The sequence below is a fragment of the Odocoileus virginianus genome, chromosome 23, assembly GCF_023699985.2.
Source record: "Odocoileus virginianus isolate 20LAN1187 ecotype Illinois chromosome 23, Ovbor_1.2, whole genome shotgun sequence".
Taxonomy (NCBI): domain Eukaryota; kingdom Metazoa; phylum Chordata; class Mammalia; order Artiodactyla; family Cervidae; genus Odocoileus; species Odocoileus virginianus.
The window spans coordinates 35,634,022-35,658,193 of record NC_069696.1 but is presented as its reverse complement, the minus strand read 5'-3'; the positions used below and the strand labels follow the sequence as shown (position 1 = coordinate 35,658,193).

The following is a 24,172-nucleotide window of genomic DNA, read 5'->3' as shown; positions in this document are numbered from 1 at the left end:
CCTACTTGATCGTGAAATATGATCCTTTTTATATATTTCTAGATTCAGTTAGATGGTATTTTTTATAACTATTTTTGTGTCTATATTTATAGGAGATATTGATCTGTAATTTTTTTTCTTGTGGTATCTTTGTCTGGGTTTGGAATCAGTGTTATGCTGGCCTCATGGAACGAGTTGGGAAGGGCTCACTCTTCTGTTTTTTGGAAGAATATATGAAAGTTGGTGTTTTTTAAATGCTAGAATATAGCAGTGAAGCCATCTTTGCCTGAGGTTATTTTGTGGGTAGTTTTAAAATTACCAGTTCAATCTCTTAATTGTTATAGGTCTACTTGTATTTCTATTTCTTTTTGAGTTAATATGGGAGTTTGCATCTTTCTTAGAAGTTGTCCATTTCATCTAAGTTAACAACTAATCAGTTGGCATGCAGTTCATAATATTTTGTTATCTTTTTGTAGGTCAGTGATATTGACCCTGTTTGTTTTTGATTTTAGTAATTATCATCTTCTTTCTCTTTTTTTCCCTTTTGTTATTTCAAGTAAAAATTTGTTAATTTTGTTCATTTTTTCAATGAACCAATTTATGATTTTTTCTCTCTTGTTTTTCTGTTTGCTATTTCATTAGTTTTTGCTTTAACCTCATAATTTATTCTTTTCTACTTTCTTTGAGTTTAGCTTGCTCTTCTTTTCCCAGAGTCTTGAGGTAGAAATTTAGATTATTAGATTGGCATCTTTCTTGCTTTTTATTATAGAGATTGATAGCTATAAACATCCCTCTAACTGCTGCTTTAGCTACATTAATAAGTTTTGCTATATGTTCATATTCATTCATCTCAAAATATGTTCTTATTTCCACCTTAGATAATGCTGATATAGAGATGTGTCTTGAGGTAGAAAGAAGGGATGTCAAAACTTAAGTCCAATGGCTTTATCTTCTTAATTAGATAGAATTGTTAAGAAATGAAGAAAGTTGAAATTTCAGTTTGGAGAAGTTTAGTAAGTCTAGTAAAGAAAGATTGAGTAGAGGAATTGCTTTTAGTTGGATAGACTCATTCTGCAAGTAAGTATTTCAGGTTTAATACTGTGGATTTCTACTTCTAAAGCTGGATTGTCAGAGGGATTGAAAAGTTGGTATCCAAGCATTTCTGTGTCAGAAAGTTGAGTTAGCTCACTGTCTAATGTTAGTGAGGTTACCACTACTGTGCTGAAGGATTATAACACCTTGGAATGAAGCTCCTCAGTATTTCCCATAAATTGATAGTTATATCTAGATATTTTGGTAAGATTTATTTGTGATTTTTTTGGCAAGAATGCTTCATAGGTGGTGGTGTGTGTTCCTACCAGGAGGCACAGGTGTCTGGTTGTCTCTCATCTTATGATCTTAGTGCTGATGGTGATGATATTTTAATTCTGTCATTCTTTGTTTATTTATGAGTAGAAATATTTCTATGAAGAGAAGTGTTTTCTCATCAATTTATTAGGTTCCTCTGAGGAACGGTTTGAGTATTTCCCTTTATTTGTCATGACTGAGGCAATGTTTGTTGCCTAGCATCTTCCAAAGATGACCAGTGAGATGTTTTGGGTTTTTTTTTTTTTTTTTTTTTTTGGTTTTTAGTATTATTTGAACTTACAGATTCAACTTTATTTGACATAGTTCATTTAAATCTGTAAGTTCAAATAATATTAAAATAATACTTCAGAATGTTTCAGGTACACAGAGTTCTTTTAGCCTTGGCTTGTGGGAGCCTCTTGAGTTTGCCATATGAGTGCTTTTGACCTGACTCTAGTAGTGTTTGGAAATTTTCTACTATCTGGTGTGTCTAGATGCTGCAGGTTCATCTTGTACATTTCCTGCCCTACCCTGGGAAATGGTGTTCCAGAACTATAAGCAAAAGAGATAGCCTCTGCTATTGAGTTGGTCATTATTTCCGCAAAACAGAACTAGGAAATACATATTGTGTTATTTTGAGACTAATGCATTATTAGAAGACATGGATATTTCCAGTTCAAATTCAAGACTACATTATTTTTATTTAACCAAATTGATCCTAATCAATATCCCCTAAACCCAGAATCCTTGTCCTCATCATAATTACTCATTTACTTTATCCCAGTAATATGTATTAATATATAGAGTCTCATAAAGGATTAATCTCTGAAATATACAAGCAGTTCATACAGCTCAATATCAGAAAAACAAACCCAATTAAAAAATGGGAAGAAGACCTAAATAGACATTCTCCAAAGAAGATATACAGATGGCAAATAGACACATGAAAAAATGCTCAACATTGCTTATTTTTAGAGAAATGCAAATTACAACTGCAATGAGATATCACCTCACACCAGTTGGAATAGCCATCATCAAAGAATATACAAAGTGTGAATGCTGGAGACAGTGTGGAGGAAAGGGAACGCCTTTGCACAGCTGGTAGAAATGTAAATTGATACAGCCACTATGGAGAGTATGGAAACTTAAAAAACCGGGAATAAAACTGCCATATAACCAGCATCCCACTACCAGACATACCCTGTGAAAACCACAACTCTGAAAGATGTATGTACCCCAGTGTTCATAGCAGCACTATTTACAATAGCCAGGACATCAAAGCAACCTAGTAGATGTCCATCAACAGATGAATGGATAAAGAAGTTGTGGTACATATATATGATGGACTATTTCTCAGCCATAAAAAGGAACAAATTTGAGGCAGTTCTAGTGTGGTGGATGAACCTAGAGCCTGTTAGACAGAGTGAAGTAAGTCAGGAAGAGAAAAACAGATATTGAGTATTAATGGATATATATGGACTATAGAAAGATGTACTGATGAAACTGTTTGCAGGGCAGCAGTAGAGACACAGACGTAGAGAACAGACTTGTGGACACAGTGGGGGAAGTACAGGGTGGGATGAATTGAGAGAGTAGTATTGAAACATATAGATTACCACATGCAAAATAGGTAGCAGTGGGAAGCTGCTGTGTAACACAGGGAGTTCAACCTGGTACTCTGCGAGGATCTAGAGGGACTGGATAGATGGGAGATGGGAGGGAGGTTCAGAAGGGAGGGAACAGTGTATACCTGTGGCTGATTCATGTTGATGTATGGCAGAAACCAACAAAACATTATAAAGTGATTATCCTCCACTTAAAAACAATAATAAGAACTATATACACAGAACAAAACATATGCATAGTCTAAAGTCTGATTTACAAAAAACAAGGTATATTCAGAAAAATCTAGCTTCCATCCCTGTCCACTCTACCATTACTCTTTCCCCATTTCCACCTCCCCCCACCCCCAGTTTTTAGTTCATACTTTTGTTTAAAAAAATAAGCAAATAGTTGCATTCATTATCTCCTCACCTTCTTAAGTAGTAACATTGTTATTCTTTTGCTAAGTTGTGTCCAACTCTTTGTGACCCCATGGACTGCAGCATGCCAGTCTTCCCTGTTCTTCAGTATCTCCTGGGGTTTGCTTAAACTCATGTCTGTTGAGTTGCTAATGCTATCTAATGGTCTCATCCTCTGTCTCCCCCTTCTCCTCCTGCCCTCAATCTTTCCCAGCATCGAGGCCTTTTCCAATGAGTCTGCTCATTGCATCAAGTGGCTAAAGTATTGGAGCTTCAACTTGAGTATCAGGCCTTCCAGTGAATATTCAGGACTGATTTCCTTTAGGATGGACTGGTTTGATCTCCTTGCTGTCCATGGGACTCTCAAGAGTCTTCTCCACCTCCACAGTTTGAAAGCATCAATTCTTCAGCACTCAGCCCTCTTTATGGACTAACTCTCACATCTGTACATGACTATTAGAAAAATATAGCTTTGACTATATGGGCCTTTGTTGGCAAAGTGATGTCTCTAGTTTTTAATACACTGTCTAGGTTTGTCATAGCTTTTTTCCCAAGAAGGAAGTGTCTTAATTTCATGGCTTCAGTCACTGTCTGTAGTGATTTTATAACCCAAGAAAATAAAATGTCACTGTTTCCACTTTTTCCCCATCTGTTTGCCAGGAAGTGATGGGACTGCATGCCATGATCTTAGTTTTTTGAATGTTGGGTTTTAAGCCAGCTCTTTTACTCACCTCTTTCACCCTGATCAAGAGGCTCTTTAGTTCCTCTTCACTTTCTGCCATTAGAGTGGTATCATCTGCATAGCTGAGGTTGTTGATATTTATCCTGGCAATCTTAATTCTAGCTTGTGAGTCATTCAGCCCAGCATTTCGCTTGATGTAACCTAGCCTATTAAAAAGCAGAGATATCACTTTGCCGACAAAGGTCCATATAGTCAAAGCTATGGTTTTCAGTAGTCATGTACGGATGTGAGAGTTGGCGCATAAAGAAGATTGAGTGCTAAAGAATTGATGCTTTTGAATTGTGGTGCTGGAGAAGACTCCTGAGAGTCCCTTGGACAGCACAATCAAATCAGTCATTCCTAAAGGAAATTAACCCCTGAATATTCACTGGAAGAACTGATGTTTAAGCTGAAGCTACAGTACTTTTGCCACCTGATGCAAAGAGCTGACTCATTGGAAAAGACCCTGATGCTGGGAAACATTGAGAGCAGGAATAAAAGGGGGTGACAGGATGAGATGGTTGGATGGCATCATTAACTTAATGGACATGAGTTCGAGCAAACTCTGTGTGATAGTGAAGGACAGGGAAGCCTGGGGTGTTGCAGTCCATGCAGTTGCAAAGAGTCAGACACTCCTTAGTGGCTGAACAACAGCAAACCATGTGTATGTTATATCCCTGTGACTTTTTTAGGAATTTATTTTCCTCAAGAGAAATTCTGATCACATCATGCTTATTCTAAGTCTCTCTCTTTTTTTTTTTTTGCACTTCATTCTTGAGCAATGCAGGAGTTAGAGGTGCTCACCCTCTGTGCAGTTAGAAATCTGTGTATAACTTCTAGTTGGCCCTCTGTATACATGGTTTCTCCCTATCTGGATTTAATTAACCATGGATAGTGTAGAACTGTAGTATTAATTGTTGAAAAAAATCTGTATTTAAATGGATCCATATAGTTCAAACCCATTTTGTTCAAGGGTCAAGTGTATTTCCAATTTGATTTATCAAAGAAAAACTCCATCCTAGTCATTTTGACTTAAACGTGGGTGACTGAGTCTACATTTGTATTACTGCAGTTTTTTTGATTGTGTACTCTTGGAGGACAATCTTCATCTAAGTGTAATCTTCAGTTAAAAGGAAAGGAGACATTTTGGTACTGCTCTAGGACCTTTTTTGGCCATTTAGTCTCTCTGAGTTTTATAATTCTGAAAATGATTCAAACTAGCAAGTTCTACTGTCTTTAAGGGTATCTTATTTAATGATTACACTTTACAAGCATTCAGCTTTCTGTAAAAGTTACTTGATTTCTCTTTTTCTTTTTTCCTCTAGTGCATTCCACTCTTCGTGCAACTTGTTTTGGAGAGATTAACCCGAGGGGTCAAAACTAGTGAGCTTCGTACTATGTGTCTTCAGGTTGCAATTGCTGCCTTGTACTACAACCCAGATTTGCTGCTACATACTTTAGAACGAATTCAGTTGCCTCACAACCCTGGACCTGTAACTGTACAATTTGTAAATCAGTGGATGAATGATACAGATTGTTTTCTTGGGTCTGTGTCTTTTTGATTTTACACTGCATTTCTGTTCTTGGAAAGTTGACTTGTAATATGCATGTATAATAGCATATTGAAAGATAGTTTTTATATCTAGGAATTTTTTAGTGTATTAACATAATATTAAATTTTTAGAGAATTAAGAATGTGTTTCAGGAGTATAATCTAGTGGAAAAGAACACAGGCTCTGAAAATTAGGTTTATTACCCTCCCTCACTTGTTTTTGACTTACATGTATCATTATATGTCTTGTCAACAGAATTAAGGGTTTACTTGGGTTCCTTGACTTTAAGTGTCTGTAAGTAATAACACCCTGAATGAAGTAATGTTTCTAAGGAAAGTACTAGTCTGGTAAAAATATGAAAACCTCAAGGAAGCCCGTTCTCAAATGTGAAATCAGAGGATTGTTAGCTATAGTCCAGATCCTATCCTGGTAGGAGGGTTTGGCTTTGTGTGAAGCACTCTCCTAGCTTTCCAACATAGGAAAAGTGAGATCCTAAGTCATAGTCAGATAATTACAATGGTGTGATCACTCATCTAGAGCCAGACATCCTGGAATGTGAAGTCAGGTGGGCCTTAGAAAGCATCAGTACGAACAAAGCTAGTGGATGTGATGGAATTCCAGTAGAGCTATTTCAAATCCTGAAAGATGATGTTGTGAAAGTGCTGCACTCAATATATGAGCAAATTTGGAAAACTCAGCAGTGGCCACAGGACTGGAAAATGTCTGCTTTCATTCCAATCCCTAAGAAAGGCAATTCCAAAGAATGCTCAAACTACTGCACAATTACACTTATCTCACACGCTAGTAAAGTAATGCTCAAAATTCTCCAAGCCAGGCTTCAGCAGTACGTGAACCAAGAACTTCCAGATGTTCAAGCTGGTTTTAGAAAAGGAGAGGAACCAGAGATCAAATTGCCAGTATCCGCTGGATCATCAAAAAAGCGAGAGTTCCAGAAAAACATCTATTTCTGCTTTATTGACTACGCCAAAGCCTTCGACTGTGTGGATCACAATAAACTGTGGAAAATTCTGAAGGAGATGGGAATACCAGATCACCTGACCTGCCTCTTGAGAAACCTATATGCAGGTCAGGAATCAACAGTTAGAACTGGACATGGAACAACAGACTGGTTCCAAATAGGAAAAGGAGTATGTCAAGGCTGTATATTGTCACCCTGCTTATTTAACTTATATGCAGAGTACATCATGAGAAACGCTGGTCTGGAAGAAGCACAAGCTGGAATCAGTGTTGCCAGGAGAAATATCAATAACCTCAGATATGCAGATGACACCACCCTTATGGCAGAAAGTGAAGAAAAACTAAAGAGCCTCTTGATGAAAGTGAAAGAAGAGAGTGAAAAAGGTGGCTTAAAGCTTAACATTCAGAAAACTAAGATCATGGCATCTGGTCCCATCACCTCATGGGAAATAGATGGGGAGACAGTGGAAACAGTTACAGACTTTATTTTTTTGGGCTCCAAAATCACTGCAGATGGTGACTGTGGCTATGAAATTAAAAGATACTCCTTGGAAGGAAAGTTATGACCAACCTAGATAGCATATTAAAAAGCAGAGACATTACTTTGCCAACAAAGGTCCATCTGGTCAAGGCTATGGTTTTTCCATTGGTCATGTATGGATGTGAGAGTTGGACTGTGAAGAAAGCTGAGCGCTGAAAAATTGATGCCTTTGAACTGTGGTGTTGGAGAAGACTCTTAAGAGTCCCTTGGACTGCAAGAAGATCCAACCAGTCCATCCTGAAGGAGATCAGTCCTGGGTTCATTGAAAGCACTAATGCTGTAGCTGAAACTCCAGTACTTTGGCCACCTCATATGAAGAGTTGACTCATTGGAAAAGACCCTGATGCTGGGATGGATTGGGGGCAGGAGGAGAAGGGGACGACAGGATGAGATGGCTGGATGGTATCACCGACTTGATGGACATGAGTTTGAGTAAACTCCGGGAGTTTGTGATGGACAGGGAGGCCTGGTGTGCTGTGATTCATGGGGTCACAAAGAGTCGGACATGACTGAGCAACTGAACTGAACTGACCTGAAGTCATAGTTACATACCCACCTCAGGTGACCGGACACATATAAGTGACCCTGCCGTGTTAGAATTTGAGAGACTGCTTATGAATTTAGAAATAACTAGTGTACTTTTTACGTCTTATAAGATATCATTTAGAAAAATATACTGAGGGGAAAATAATTCCAGCAGGAGTAGTTAGAATATTACCAAGTGGTGGGGAGATGGTGGAGGCCTGAATTAGGATGGTGGAAAAGAATAGGAAAACTTACTTAAAAGCTGCTATGTGTATTCTAATTTTTCTACATATAGGAGACTAGAATTTGTCCCAGATTTAGATTTCTTACTGATACTTTGAAAGGAAGAGCATACTTTAGAAAGAAATTGTACTTAGTTATATCTGACAAAGGTTTACAGAGTAGAGATTTAGTCATTCACAGTTATAAAGTTGTTGTTGCTTAGTCTTTTAGTCATGCCCAACTCTTTTGCAACCCCATGGACTGTAGTCTGCCAGGCTTCTCTGTCGCTGGGATTTCCCAGACAATAATATTGAAGTGGGTTGTCATTTCCTTCTGCAGGGGATTTTCCTGACCCAGGGATTGAACCCACTTCTCCTGCATTGGCAGGCAGATTCTGTAACACTGAGCCACCAAGGAAGCCCAGTTATACAGTTAGTAGCATATATAAGCAATTTTTCAAAAATAGAAGGTATCTCACCAATTATATAGATTGGGCATGCATCGATTATGCTCCCTTGGATTCTTCAGAGCCCCACTCAATAATCATCTTTTGTACTGTAGTCCATTTGACTCTTGGTGTACACTACTAGGTAGAGGCTACATTAATGAGAAAGTCATCAGGTCAAGCACAGTACCTATTATAGTATACTACTTTGGCATTAGTAACTTGAATCAAGCAATGGAAATAATGAAGAATAACAGAAGCTATATTTGTTGTTAGGTTTGTTGTATATTGAGGAGTGCATGGTGTATATTGGGGCTTTCTTGGTGGCTCAGACAGTAAAGAATCTACCTGCAGTGTGGGAGACTGGCATTTGATCCCTGGGTCAGGAAGATCCCCTGGAGAAGGGAATGGCTTCCCACTCTAGTATTCTTGCCTGGAGAATCCCATAAACAGAGTAGCCTAGTGGGCTACAGTCCGTGAGGTCTCAAAGAGTTGGACATGTTTGAGTGACTAACACTTTTCACTTTTTTGGTTGTATATTTTATTTTGAATTACTGCCAGTAATTTTTTTTGTTCATGTCTGTGTGAATGTTACCCAAATACAGTAATCTTTTCATTCTTAATATTTTTAGTTTTAAACAATTTAGAAGCATTCATGTAAAAATCTTTGTAATGTATATTGTGTATTTGCTAAATCGGCTTCAGTTATGTCTGATTCTGTGCAACCCTATGGACTATAGCCTGCTAGGCTTCTCTGTTCATTGGATTCTGCAGGCAAGAACACTGGAAGGGGTTTGCATCTCCTCCTCCAGGTGATCTTCTGAACCCAGGGATTGAACCCAGGTATCTTATGTCTCCTGCATTGGTAGGTGAGTTCTTTACCACTAGTTCCACCATTGGTCAAACTTTTTTTCCTTCAGAATTAAGTTTTCTTTATCTTATTTTATAGCACAGGACATTTAATAGATTTACTTGCAGCTATTAAGTTCAGCAGGACTTTCCAGGTGGTGCAGTGGTAAAGAATCCACCTGCCAATGCAGGAGGCACAGGAGACCTGGGTTCCTTCCTGGGGTTGGGAAGATCCTCTGAAGCAGGAAATGGCAACCCATTCTTAGCTGGAATGTTCATGGACAGAGGAGCCTGGCAGGCTACAGTCCATGGGATCTGAAAGAATAGGGCATGACTGAGTAACTGAGCATGCCCACATTAAGTTCAGCTTATTAGATGTTGAGATTTTTAGACTAGCTTTTGGCACCTGGGGGGTTAGTATATAGTATAGTATATCTTGTAGAACAGTGCAATGAATCACAGTCTAAGGGACTTCTTTTCTTTCACTGGATAGGAATTTTATGCTGTCATATATAGGTATTCTTGCTTTAATAAAACTTGTTTTGTCAAGGCCCAATTGCAGCCTTTGTATTAATCATAAATTGATTTCACAGCAAGATTCATCATATCAATTGCAGGCTCCCATAGGTCTTTGATGATGATAATTGGTTTGCAGAACTTGATTTACATAGGAATTCATATAGTACGAAATAGTTTTACCTCCATGTAGCTCCAATGAATGAACCTTAGAGCATAACTTGGATGTTCCTTTTTGTAATTTCTTCAGAAATTTTTCTTATTTCTCATGTACACACTTTTTTCCCTTTTATTATTTGTAGGCATCATGATCGGAAGATGTGTATAATAGGACTGAGTATCCTTTTGGAATTGCAAAATCGACCTCCTGCAGTAGATGCTGTGGTGGGACAGATTGTGCCCTCAATTCTTTTCCTTTTCCTTGGACTAAAGCAGGTCTGTGCTACCAGACAACTGGTAAACCGGGAAGATCACTCAAAAGCAGATAAAGCCAATATAGAAGAAAATGGTAAAGTGTTCTAATTGCAGTGAATGCTAGAACTGATTTTTTTGAGTATGTGTTTTCTTTGCGTTTTAGTCTATTTAGAAACATTAAATAGATTTAATTTCTTGGCCTGCTACATGTTTAACAAATATTTTGAGTTTGATTGACTGAATTATAGTAGTTCCTTCTTACCCCAATTTTGGTTTTATGATTTCAGTTGTCTAAAAATGTTAAATGGAAAATTCCAGAAATAAACAGTTCATAACTTTATCTATTTCCCATTGAAGTATAGTTTATCTACAATATTATATTAATTTCAGATGTATAGCATATATAATGATTCACTGTTATAGATTACACTGTTAAAAGTTATTGTATTAACATATTCCCTGTGCTGTTCAATATATCCTTATAGCTTATTTTTTTTAAACTTAATAGTTTGTACCTCTTAATCTCCTACTCTTGGCCCTCCACTTCCCCCTTCCCAATGGTTACTACTAGTTATTTCTCTGTATCTGTGAGTCTGTTTTATATTCATTTGTTTCTTTCATTTTTTATATTCCACATTTAAATGTAACATACAGAACTTGTCTCTCTCTGTCTGATTTACTTCATTAAGCATAATATCCTTTAGATCTATCCCATTTTGTTGCAAATGGCAAGATGTCATTCTTTGTTTATAGCTGAGTACTAATTCACTGTATATCTCACCACATCTTCATTATCCATTCATTTGTTGATGGACATTTGGGTTGCTTCCTTATATTGGCTATTGTAAATAATGCTGCTGTGAACATTGGGGGTGTGTATATCTTTTTGAGTTATTTTTTTATATGTGTATATATACCCAGGAGTGAAATTACTGGATCATATTTTTATTTTCTTGAGAAACTTTTCATATAGTTTTCCATAATGGTTGTACCAATTTACATTCCCACCAACAATATGCAAGGGTTCCCTTTTCTTTATATCCTTGCCAACATTTGTTATTTGTTGATAGCCATTTCTTACTGAGAGGGGTGAGATGATATCTCATTGTGACTTTGAATTGCATTTCTCTAATGATTAGCCATGTTGAATATCTTTTATGCTTATTCAGGTCTTCTGCTCATTTTTTAATTGGGTCAGTTGGCTTTTTGACATTGAGTTGTATGAGCTATTTATATATTTTGAGTATTAACCCCTATCGTGTTGTATCATTTCTTTCACTTATTGGTTGTCTTTTCATTTTATCAATGATTTTCTTTGATGCCCCAAAACTTTTAAGTTTAATTAGCTTCCATTTGCTTTTGTTTTTGTGTCCTTTGCTTTTCTTTATACATTTGGAGGAGTTTTCATATTAAGCCATCCAGTCATGGACTTCTGTTTGCTGGGAGTTTTTTGATTATGAATTCAATTTACTAGTAGTGATCTCTTTATTCATATTGTCTATTTCTTCCTTATTCAATTTTGGAAGGTTGTGTATCTCTAGAAATGTTTCCATTCCTTCTCAGTTGTTCAGTTTGTTGGGTTATAACTATTTGTAGCATTCACTTATGATTTTTTTTGGTATCTCTGTGATATCAGTTGCAATTTCTTTTATTTCTTGTTTTATTTATTTGAGTCCTCTTTTTTATTTCCCCCGCTAAAGGCTTAATACATTTTGCTTATTTTTCAAAAAACAGTTCTTGATCTCTTCTATTTTTTTTTTTTTTAGTCTATTTTGTTTATTTCCCCTCTATACTTTATTATTTCTTTCTTCTGACTTGGGGCTTTTTTTTTAAATCCTTTTAGATGGTTGGTTAGGCTGTTTATTTGATATTTTTCTTGTTTCTTGAGGTAAACCTAAATTTTGCAGTGTCTGTAAATTTTGGAAAGTTGTGTTTTTGTTTTCATTTGTCTCAAGGTATTTTCTGATTTCTTTTATGATTTTTTCATTCATCCATTGGTGTTTTAGTAGCATGTTGTTTAGTCTTCATGTGTTTATGTTTTCCATTTTTCTACCTGTGATTGATTTCTAGTTTCATAGTGTTGTGGCCTGAAAAAATGCTTAATATAATTTCTATCCCTGTACATTTGGTGAGACTTGTTTTATGGCCTAGCATGTTTTCTGTCCTGGAGAACATTCCATGTGTACTTGGAAAAAATATGCATTCTGCCATTTTGGGATGTAATGTCCTGTAGATAACTGTTAAGTTCAGCTGGTCTAATGTTCACTTAGACACATTAGAAAAACTACCAAACTACATTTCAGTCTGTGTGTCTTTAACCCTGAAATTAATTTCTTCAAGCAATCAGAATTCTTTTTTTCCAGTATGTTGCATTCTTTCTAATTTCTTACTTTGTCTCCCGTGGCTTATAATTATTATGACTTGAGGGAAGATTTTTTTTAGTAATATCCCAGACTTTCTCATTGAATTTCCTACTAAAGTGTTGATGATTAACCAACAAAGGTATCTCTTGCTGTCTTGTTATTATCCTTTATATATAGTTTTTTTTTTTTCATATATGTGGTAAAAACTAGGGTTTCTTGCCTTATCCCTAAAATCATTTTGCAGCTTAATCCAAGTGCTTCATATAGTATGTTTTATAGAACTGGATTTAGATTAATAATGCCTGGTTCAAGTTTACTCCAGGTTTTTTCTCTTAGATTGATTTTGCCCTGCTTTTACTATCTTCCAGTTATTTACAAGGCAGATTGGCCCTGAAAATAGAAACTCAATCTATGGAGATACACAGTTCAGCTGTCAACTTTTTAACCCATGTGTAGCTAATTATTTTTCCTTAATATTTCTAAATTTTTCTGTTTCTGTTAGCAGAAATGACCTCTTCATTTGAGCATTTCCAAGCAATTGGTAATTATTAGGATCTTAGTCAATTGTTAAGAGACTCACATTCTCAATGGGAGGTCATTGTTGTTTACAACACATGCACTGAGTACAGAATCATTTTATGTCTTTTTTTTACAAAAAGGTTAATTTGGGAATCTGGCTAAATAGTATTTTTATATTAATGGATATGAAGCAGCCATAGTAAAACAGTAATAACAGTTCGTCTAGATCATAGATTTAGAGATAGTTAGAAATTGTTTTAAATGAGGAGGATAAAGTCATTTTCAATTTAGCAAGCTATAGTAAAGGTAAGGTTTATTTTTATAATTTTACATAAAATTAAATGGTAGTTTTTCCATTTCTAGAATGTCACTTTATAATTTTTGTTTTCATTTTGATTTATCTTTTGTCCTTATGTGATTTGATTCCTTTTGAATAAATAATGGATTCACAGAAGAGATCTCAAGTGATGAAGAGGAGACTAATGTCACTGCTCAAGCAATGCAGTCAAATAATGGAAGAGGTGAAGATGAGGAGGAAGATGATGATGACTGGGATGAAGAAGTGTTGGAAGAAACTGCTCTTGAGGGATTCAGTACTCCACTGGACCTTGACAATAGTGTGGATGAATATCAATTTTTTACACAAGCTTTGCTGAGTATGTTGTTACTCCCTGAATCATCAGATATGTTTTTCATTTCCATCTTTTAGAAGTTGTTTCAGGGTCTACCCCAAATTGGTTTAGGATTCCCTGTAAAATTTGTATTTAGAAATCCCCAAACATACATAAAATGAGAGCAGATAGCATAATGTCTGGGTAAGATTGCAGGATATCCTCATAAAAGTAATTTAAGTCAAGAGTATCTGTATATATTGTTCAATCTCTAGGTATAAACAAAGATTTTTACAGAATAAAGTATCTCACATATTTTGCTTGAAAATTGTGCCCATAAACTTACCAGCAATTCACAATCCCCATGTGAAGGAATGGAGTCCATAAGATAGTAAATTTTTAACTATATAAGGAATATACCAATTTTGTACAGCAAAGGACACTAGAAATACAGTTAAAGTACTCATAAAAGATTGAAAGAAAATACTGTCATGTAAGATCCACAGATTATAGAAACCTTCTATAAATGAATAAGACCAATAACCTAGTATAAGAATGAGATATATAAATAGAAAACTTATAGAATTAAAAATAAGAAACCAATGAGAGTATTTAGAAAGTTATTATAAGCAAGTTATAATGAAAAGAAATCCCACTATGTGGGTTGCTTGATAGTTACATTGTATTTCTATGGCAGTATCATAATTTAGCTTATTTCCACCATTGTTGGACATACAGGGTATTCCAGTTTTTTGTTTCTTTGCTGTTATAAAGAATATTAAATTGAACATCCTTGTTCAATTTGAACACCAACCCTAAAATATTGTTAATACCAGCAAGGTAGTGTTAGCCTAATATACTGGCATGTAGTATGCCAATATATTGTTTATTACAAATACCATTAATGAATCACCTCTGTGTTTTATTGAAATTTAGCAGGAACAAGAGGTAGAGAGTCCAAGGAATGATATTCCAAAACATGAGGAAGATAAAGAGCATAAATGTGGAAATTGGAATGCAGAGGGTATGCTCTAAGGCAGTTGCTACTGGACCTGGGTGTCCACCATAAGCAACAAAGAAGCTCTTTGATCTTGAGTGGGATCTCGGGATATGTATTTTGAAAATGCTCCTCAAGAGACAGGCAATCAGCTTTGGCTCAGTCAGCATATAGGGACCACTGCTTAAGTCTCTGTGAAGTGGTAAAATTGTACCAAATTGTACCAGCCTTGGATTCTGGACTGAGGTTGCCTTTATCCCATTGCCCATTAGAGTGTTGTTGAATGTTTTTGTATAAAGAGGTGATCTTGGGGATGTGGTAGTTTCTTTCAGGGGTATTATCTATTGATAATGTCCAAAAAGAACTGAAGTGGGCTAGACTTGGAACCAAGTGTTAGGAAATTGCTTTATTAAGTAAGTAGGGCCCTCTAGAGAAAGGATGGCATTTGATGAAAAAAAGCATATAGGTGAAAACCATCAAGAAAGCAGCACAGAATTAGATGTGGAGAGGGCATGATAGTGGTTGACTAGGAGACTGATAGAACTAGTGATGAAAATGGGGAGATCCAAGGAGAGTTTGAGAGGTAAAATATTAAAATTGGTTATAGTTGTGCTGAGTTACAGGTGACCTATCCAATGTAAAAGTCCAGGAAGTTTAGGGAACAGTTTTGCCTAAAGGTACAAATTCGAGTTTTTGGTGTAGATGGGTAGCATGTGGCATGTGCTGGAAGCATGAGAATTCCTGAGGAAAATGATAACAAGTGAGTAAAATGTTTCCCATGATCTGGATTTTAGGGAGCTATCATGGTTAGTGAAACCCCAAGAAGAGGAGGAGATGGCAAAGGAGGCAGAGAACTAGGCAAAGGAGAGATTTGTGATGTTCCAACCCTTTCACAAGGGGCTTCCCTTGTGACTCAGCTGGTAAAGAATCCACCTGCAATGTGAAGACCTGGGTTTGATCCCTGGGTTGGGAAGATCCCCTGGAGAAGGGAAAGGCTACCCACTCCAGTATTCTGGCCTGGAGAATCCCATGGACTCTATATAGTCCATGGGGTCGCAAAGAGTCGGGCATGACTGGGCGACTTTCACTTTGCTTCAACCTTCCTTTGTAGCTCCACATAGGTTGAGTACTAAAGTGAGTACTCAGGAGTCATCCTTTGTTGGAATAAGTTTTATCACTTATTGTCTGTTATCATTTCATTGTAATTTGGTTATATCATTAGTTATTATCTGAAATAATAACTGTCACTGGACTCCCTTATCATTCCTTCTCCCCTGAAACACCCCCACCTTACAATAGCTGTGCAGAATCGGGATGCTGTGTGGTATCAGCTGCTGATGGCGCCGCTCAGTGAGGATCAGAGGAGGGCCCTGCAGGAGGTGTACACACTGGCCGAGCACCGGAGGACAGTGGCAGGTCAGCCAGCACGATTTTCTGATCGGAGCGCATGTGTCGGGAGTCAGCCTTTATTTTTACCAGCCTGCTGGCACCTAAATACTGTTCTAAAATTTGTTTTTAGAGGTCAGCCTTTCAAGATAATGAGAAATTATCATTGTTTTATGATCTTATCACTTACAATAGCTTTGCAAAAAACACCACGTGTTAACATCTGTTGTCTTTAGTAGTGTTCTTATTCATTCCCTTATCCTATTTTGGAGCCAAAGGTAAGACATAAAGGTTAGGATGAATCTTGCTGAATGAGAGTTAACCAGCTAGGTCACCCACCTAACCATCTAAACAATGAATCGAAGGCATTTTATGAGTTCTTGCAAGGACCTTATATTTCTAGAAATGAAATACTCTCCATTTCTTTTTGTTGGGCTTTATGTAGAAGTTGGTGATTCTTGTTGATTTTCAGTTTTTGAGCTGGAGAAATTATTTTATGCAGACATTATTATGGTCACTTCTGGAAAATTAATGGAAGATTTTGTAATTACAGAAGTATTTTAGTGGAAGACATTATGGAATAGGAATCTAGAGTTTAGAACCCAGGTTCTTCTGCACAGACTTTAGATTTCGGTCCTGCCCAGGTTCTGTATTGCCCCTTCTGATGGGAGAAGTGAATGTGCCCTTTTAGGAGTAGACACTGTGGCTTTGAGCCTTGTTTTTATTTTGCTCAGTTTTAGCAAACAGTTTTTCCGAAATGGAGATTATAATTGCAGTCATTCCTCAGTATCTTCAGAGGGGATTGGTTCCTGGGCTCCCCTCAAATACCAAAATCCTAGGATGCTCAAGTTCCTTGTTAGAATGATGTGGTGCAGTGGGCCTTCTATATCTCTGGGTTCCATATCTGTGGGTTACACATCCCCAGATACCTGGACGATGGTACTTACTGGCATGGGTTTGTTAAAGGCTAGTGTTCAACTGGGTAGAATAATTAATACCACGATTCACATTCCTTCACAGTGCTAGATTCACAGCCAGATTCACGAAGAATCTGGCTCCTTTGAGGATATTTCCAACTTTGTCACCTAAAATACTCTGCTCTTTTCCCTGCTTTCTCTTTCGAATTCTAGAGGCAAAGAAGAAGATTGAACAACAGGGAGGCTTCACCTTTGAAAACAAAGGCGTCCTCTCTGCATTTAATTTTGGGACTTTGCCTACCAACAACTGAAAGAAGGAACATCAGCTGACCAAACGTCATGGTTACGTTGAGCGTCAGCTGGAAGAAGAGGGTCAGCAGAGCTGGGGAGGGGCTGCTCTTCGCGCCACCGGCTGTGCCAGTTACCGTTTGGCATCCAGCAGCACCTTCTCTGCCCCTGCGTCCCCTTTGATCTTTCTCATCCTGAAATATGTATTTTAAGCAGCTACTGTAATGTATGAAATTAAAGAAAAACAAAACCATAGGACTGAAAAGGACAAAGCATATGCTCCAAAGGATGAATGACCAAGGTGGATTTAGAGGACTGGATGGAAATGCACGTCTCAGGTTTTGCCATGCAGAATCAATGGATTTATGCGAATAACAGTGCCTTCTGTTGTACATGAATTATCTGAAAAAAATTTTTTTGGAGTGTGTTGCAATTTTTTTTAAAGCATAAAACATATTTCTAGATAAATGTAAACCTTGGCTATATGTTGATTTATTCTGTATTTTACTATGTGAATTTCCTGTTAGACAGTTAGCTACAAGTCACTCTGGTTTCAAAATCATCACTGCTCCCCTTGATCCCCCTGCTGCTGGGGTCTTTCTTCAGGGGTTGTACAATATGCACTGGCTCTGGTTTTTCATAATGTGTTTTTTCCTAAAGATGTGGCTTTCCTAAGAAGTGTCTTATTCTCTCTTCTGTCGTATTTTTCAGCCCTGAAAGGGGTAGTATTTCTTTTGAATCAATCTATATGAGTATCGATTTTATTCATAACCTGGTAAGTTCAGGACTCAAAAATTTCTTGGCAGCAAGTGGCAGGGACTCCTTAGTCACTGGAATTAACAATAAATCCGAGTATTTTTTGAATCATGTACTTAATTATGCAGTTAATTGATAATTATGCTAAAGCACATTGGACTTCTAAGAGAAAGGTGCTGCATAAGAATGCTGTCTTTCTGGATGGGGGCTTGCATTGTCAATAACTTATCATTCCAGCTGTGTTGGACCTGGGTCCAAAACATTTTGTAACAGTATTTTTAATCTAGGAAAAAGACCCAAGTAAATCTAACATCTTGCTTTCTCACACATCTGACTTTTCCCCTATCTAATCTGAACTGTGTTTATTTTAGCTCAGTTTGGCTTCTTATATTTTTCAGGGATTGGGATATTGGTCAGCTGCACTCTTACATTGTAATGATGCAAGATAGCCCATGAGAAATATTACAGATAGAGGTTACAGCTGTTTTCTGAACTGATTCAGTGCCAGAACATGGGTCATAGTGTTTTCATTCTGTAAAGTGAAAGTGGATTTTCAGAACTTAATATATTTCTGGATATGATACAGTTGTCCTTTTTTATGAAATGTTTGCAGCTTATATTTTCCATCAGTGACTGGAGGAATTTCCTCCAGGTGCTTTCTAGATTACCATCCCTTGTTAATATGAACTCTTTAGAATTTTAGGTTATTTAAGTAGATTTTACAGAAGTAGCCCAAGAAGCCATGAGTTTCAGTTGAATAATCCCCTGCTTTCCTCTGCCCCCCTCTTCCCAAGGCACTGACACTGAGTGTGCCAACTGGGCGTTAGAAAGATGGCATTGGGGGACATTGTTAACATCTAAGCTTTGAAACTCTTCTTATTCTCCTTATGTCTCAAATGGTTTAATTTTAACATAATATGCCTTCACACTGGATTGTAAAAGGCATGTGATTTTATTTTTGTGATGTATTGTCTCCTGCAGTATTAAAGGGAAAGAAGTGTTAATGTGTATCATCCTATCTTGTTTTTGAAGCCAGGGTAGTTGTACAGTTTTGTTACCAGCAGTGCTAACCTGAATGTGATCTGATAACCTTGGAAATGCAGGAACTCATATGAATGTAAAATAAAATGCGGGCTGATTCCCAGGATCCTGAACTCCTCTGTGTGAAATATTTTCTGAAACACCCATCAGGATGTTCTCCTGACTCCTGGGGACCTGAAGTAAGGTGGGTGTAGGTTGGGGAGGGTAACAGGGCTCATCAGAAACAGCTAAAGAGTGGGGAGTATTTGGGGACAAGAGCCCATCTTATAAACCAAGGTGTCCAAATGAGAACTGCAGATGCTCTGAAAAAGCAAGATCATTCAACCACATCAGGACCCTGAAGAAAAGGAAAAGATGCCTGTGGTGGAGCCATTTTCTGATGTGTATGTGCATGCTCAGTCATGTCAGACTCTTTGCAACCCCATGGACTGTGGACTGTCACCCAGGTTCCTCTGTCCATGGGATTTTTCAGGGGAGAATACTGGAGTGAGTTGCCATTTCCTCCTCTAGGGGATCTTTCTGACCCAGGGATCAAACCCAGGTCTCTTGTGTCTCCTGCATTGGCAGGCGGATACTTTACCACTGTGCCACCCGGGAAGCCCCAGTTTTTTGATGGGCGGCGATCAAATTAGGAGCAGTTGAAACTGAGTGGAATGGTAAGTGCTGGCCTTTTGATTCTCAAATATTTACCTAGCATGACAGTAAGCTTCTCCTCCCTACCTCTGATTTATGTTAAGACTGCACTGAACCAGTAAATTGTTAATCAGTGAAAATTACAAAGAAAGAAAACAAATTAGGTTATTTGTTTAATATAGTGAATTACAGTCCAACTTTCTGTTCAGCAATGAAGATTGAAAATTGCAATACATTTATGGAGGAAATAAAAGGAAACTTCTCCAGAGGCCGCCAGTTTGTGTGTGTGTGTGCGTGCACACATTTCATCTATTTAAAAAAAAAATCAGTTCAGATAAGCCTTAAATAAAAATCCATTTTGCTCCTGTTTCACTCTGTCCACTGAGATCAGTGTACAAGTGGGTTGGAAACATCTCAGGCAGTCCATTAGTGACTAAGACCACGAAGTCAGTGAATGAAGGGTTGGGATGTATTTTTAAGAAGAAACACAAACACCAGTGCAACCATGGCTGATTCTGTAGCCAGGAGAGAGGTTGTGTATGCAACAGTGGGTTGAGTGGCAGGAGAGTCTGGGGCAGACAGCAGTGCTGGCAGAAAGAAGAGGGCTGTGTTGTGAGAAGGTCTGCAAGACTTCCATCAAGGGTGGAGGTGAGTGAATGCACATGCTCCCTGCAGAGCACCTGAGAGGAAGTTCACCTTGGAGATTGTCCAGTTTGAAAAAAAGCTTCAACCAGTATGTGGATGCCTCTCAAAAGCTAAGAGTCAGAGGCTTCACAAAGGGTCTGGAATATACCTGGAGCTAAGAGCAACTCAGGCAGGAGTGACCTTAGAGAGTGTGCGGGATTAGTTGCTCAGTTGTGTCCAACTCTTTGTGATCCCATGGACTGTAGCCCACTAGGCTCTCTGTCCATGGAATTTTGCGGGCGAGAATATTGGAGTGGGTTGCCACTTCCTACTCCAGGGATCTTCCTGACCTGGGGTTCTAACCTATGTCTCTTGAGTCTCCTGCATTGGCAGGAGGGTTCTTTACCAGTTGAGCCACTGGCGAAGTCCATCATTGGTACCAAGTTCCCCCAAAGAAGACTAATAGCTAGATTGGAGAATTCAGGGGGACTTGAAACATCCCACCTAAAATTGAATTATTTCCTTGCTTGGCTGCAGTGCAACAAATATTTATTTGTCATACCTCTCAGCTTGTTGGATCTTAGTTCCTTGACCAGAGATTGAACCCAGGCCATATCAGTGAAAGCACCATGTCCTAACCACTGGACCACCAGTGAATTCTCAAACAAATATTTAAAGAAGGTTACTAATTTGATATCCCCTTTAACCTAATACTGTTTAAGTGTTCACTCAATATTTATATGGTGAAGTTGGGGAGAAGTTTTTTATTAATAAATATTGTATACAAATATTTTCAAAAGAAAAGATTTCTATACATTTATTACACACAGTTTTCCAAGCCAGATAACCCAATATTGGTTATTCCCAATAACCAAAACTACAAACTCAATTTCTCAATTTTTAGCTTCCTGCAGCTGCTGATATAAGACAACCCTCAGCTAGGTGGTGCCAAGATTAGAGAAATTTTCTACATAAAACAGTGTTCGACATCAGTAGGTACCAGCAGGAAGTGTTTATCTTTTCTACTTTGGTGGGAACAAGAAAACTGGTTTTCATTTCACTAGTTGATAAATGAGGAGCTGTATTTGGAAACCGTCATCAGCTGGCACCCTGTTTCCTGGGCGTCCCAGTGAGGTCAGCCCTCCTGACAGCTGGAGTTTCAGGCCACACCCTCTGGCCAGCTGCTTCGTGGGGCTGTGGTTGGGCACTTTCATCAGAGATTCTCTGAGTCAGTGACAAGTTAAATAAGCAGATTGTTTACTCTCATCTGACAGGCCTTCATCCTTCCCTTCCAATCAAGTTTTGATGAATATGGTACAGCCCAGACTTTGGATCTAGAGAGCTGTGTGACTCCAGATGGAGTCTGCTTGCTGTGGCAGCCAGCTTCCACGAAGGCCCACAATGAGCTTTGCTATCTCCTGGGCTGCTCCCCCTCAGATTGTTCCACAGTTAAGCTGTGAGAGCTATAGCATGTAGAAGTTATGGCGTGTCACTTCCAGGACTAGGTTATAAAAATCTGTGACTTACATCTTGGGTGTGTTTTCTCTCTCCCTCTCTCCGTGTGCTCTGGTGGGAGCCATGTCACGAATGGCCCTATGGTGAGGACCATATGGTGAGGAGCTGAATGAAGCCTGCCAGAAGACACAGGCATGAACTAGGAAGTAGATCCTTCACGCTTGTCAAGTCTTCAGCGATCACAGGCCTGGCGGACAGCTTGACTGTAATAACCTCATAAGAGACCCTAAATCATAAGCATCCAACCAAGCCACTCCTAGATTCCTGATTCTCAGACACTGAGACAATAAGACTTGATTTTAGCTGTTAAGTTTGGTGACATTTTGTTATGTTGCTGCAAATAACTAATACACTGTTTACAGAAACTCTCCTATACTTTCTACTTTGAATAAATAATACACCCTGGATTGCCAGGAAATAGAATGCTGACATCTGATATGAGGCAGCACTAGGTGTTTTCCCAGATTTCTCCCCACCCCAAGATTCTACAATAGTTTGAAGACTGGTTATAATAACTGAATTTTCCTAAAATAATCTAGATTTTCTACTTTCAAACTGAACTGTATCTAAAAACAGATATGACAAAACCTGCAGGTTAGATTCAGTTTACATCTTATTTATGGATGTTAGGCATTTGCTCTCAAGTACTATCATTTATTTTAATTTTTAGTCAGCTTTATTGGTTAACATGTGAAACCTAGAAATAAAAAGGCATGGTGCAGTTTATAGGTTAAGTTTTTATTGTCATGAAGTATCATTTGAAACTATGACTGAATTAATTTTTTTTTTTTTGTATTCAGACATTATCTTGAGTCACACTGACCCCGAGGGTTCAGCTATACACACTCATGCAGTCCAGGTGGTTTGTCAGTAGATCACGTTAACGTGCATGGTGATCTTGCATCGTTGTGGAGCTACTCTCTTTCAAAAGATTCACAAGTTTGGATGCACGTCTCTGCCCTTGGGCTCTATTTTACTGTGTCCTGTTTATATTCAACTTGGAAATCTGATTTTCAGAGACATCTGTGTTTAGAATTGACTGTGGGGCTTAAACACTAGAACAGAATTGCTCTTGTAATATAATAACACAGGCATTTGCCTCCCTAGGTCTTTTGTTGAGCTGTCACTTGCTGATGGTTATTTGGTGACATTGTTATTTTATTCTGCCTTGTGGAGAACCACTAAATTAGGGTAATGGATTATGCTGTCAATCAAGCTTGACAGACCCTCTATGAGAATTTGTAATGGAATGAAAGCAACATGGTCCAGTTGTTCTAACTGTGATTAGCAATGTACCTTAATAACTGAAGTAGCCTTTCAGTTATTGAATGCTATAAAGTGCATTTCATAATGGTGGATCTAGCTTCCCACTTCATGCTTCTGTAAGATTGTACGTGTGGTACTCAAGGCAGTTTTTAACCTGTGACACTTTTAAAACAAAGCTGTTTTAGAAGCATTTGATTGTATGTACATAAATATATATATATAGTGTGTGTGTGTGTGTGTGTGTGTATGTGTATGTATGCAAATGTTACTGGAGCAACATTTATGGCTTAACAATGTATTGAGGAAGAAAAGATTTTCCTCTGCTCTCTTAGGTTCAGTAACTGTGGTCTTGAGAATTAACCTAAGAAAAGAAAACAGAAAAAGTATAGTGTTTTATTCATATTCATGTGTATAAGATTTCACAGAAGCAAAACTCAAAGTAGTTAGAAATTTAGAATAACTTCTAAAAGTCAACAAATAAGAATATGGGAGTTAGCTGGACCATATGGCCAGCTTCTGCTTTGCCCTTGCACACTGGACAAGCAAGTGACAGGCCATCAAACCATCCACCTTCAGCCTGGGGCCACCTTCATTCTCTATCACTAATACCAGGCAGAGAAAGGGTGCCTTTTCTTGTTCCCAGAATTCTAAAAGCTATTTTTGCCTACACAAATTTCTTTCTTTTTCTCTTCTTTTTTTGGTCATGCCAGGTGGTTTGCAGAATCTCAGTTCCCCGACCAGGGATTGAACCCAGGTCACGGCAGTGAGTCTGGAGTCCCAACCACTAGGCCACCAGGGAAACCCTACCCACACCCCCTTACCCCCCCCACCCCCCACAAATTTCTTGATACTCTGTAAAACACTCTAGAATTCTTGATGCTTGGGTACCGATTTTCTTGCCTTTAGAAAAAAACACTTATGGGCCAACATTCTGTTTAATGGTCATTGACTCTACTTTTGGCACACTTTAAAAAAAAAAATTTTTTTTTCCATTTATTTTTATTAGTTGGAGGCTAATTACTTTACATCATTGCAGTGGTTTTTGTCATACATTGAAATGAATTAGCCATGGATTTACATGTATTCCCCATCCCGGTCCCCCCTCCCACCTCCCTCTCCACCCGATCCCTCTGGGTCTTCCCAGT

At 38.0% G+C, this 24,172-nt stretch overlaps 1 protein-coding gene across 1 annotated transcript in view; it reads left to right on the top strand.

The window, feature by feature from the left end:
- Positions 1-19,102, top strand: part of IPO8 (importin 8) — a 71,868-nt gene extending 52,766 nt beyond the window's left edge. The window contains exons 21-25 of the mRNA XM_070453870.1: positions 5,394-5,614; positions 10,000-10,205; positions 13,446-13,649; positions 15,901-16,017; positions 17,118-19,102. Coding sequence (XP_070309971.1) covers positions 5,394-5,614; positions 10,000-10,205; positions 13,446-13,649; positions 15,901-16,017; positions 17,118-17,215 — 846 coding nt within the window. The 3' untranslated portion in view covers positions 17,216-19,102. The remainder of the gene's footprint in view (positions 1-5,393; positions 5,615-9,999; positions 10,206-13,445; positions 13,650-15,900; positions 16,018-17,117) is intronic.
- The last annotated feature ends 5,070 nt before the right edge of the window (positions 19,103-24,172 follow it).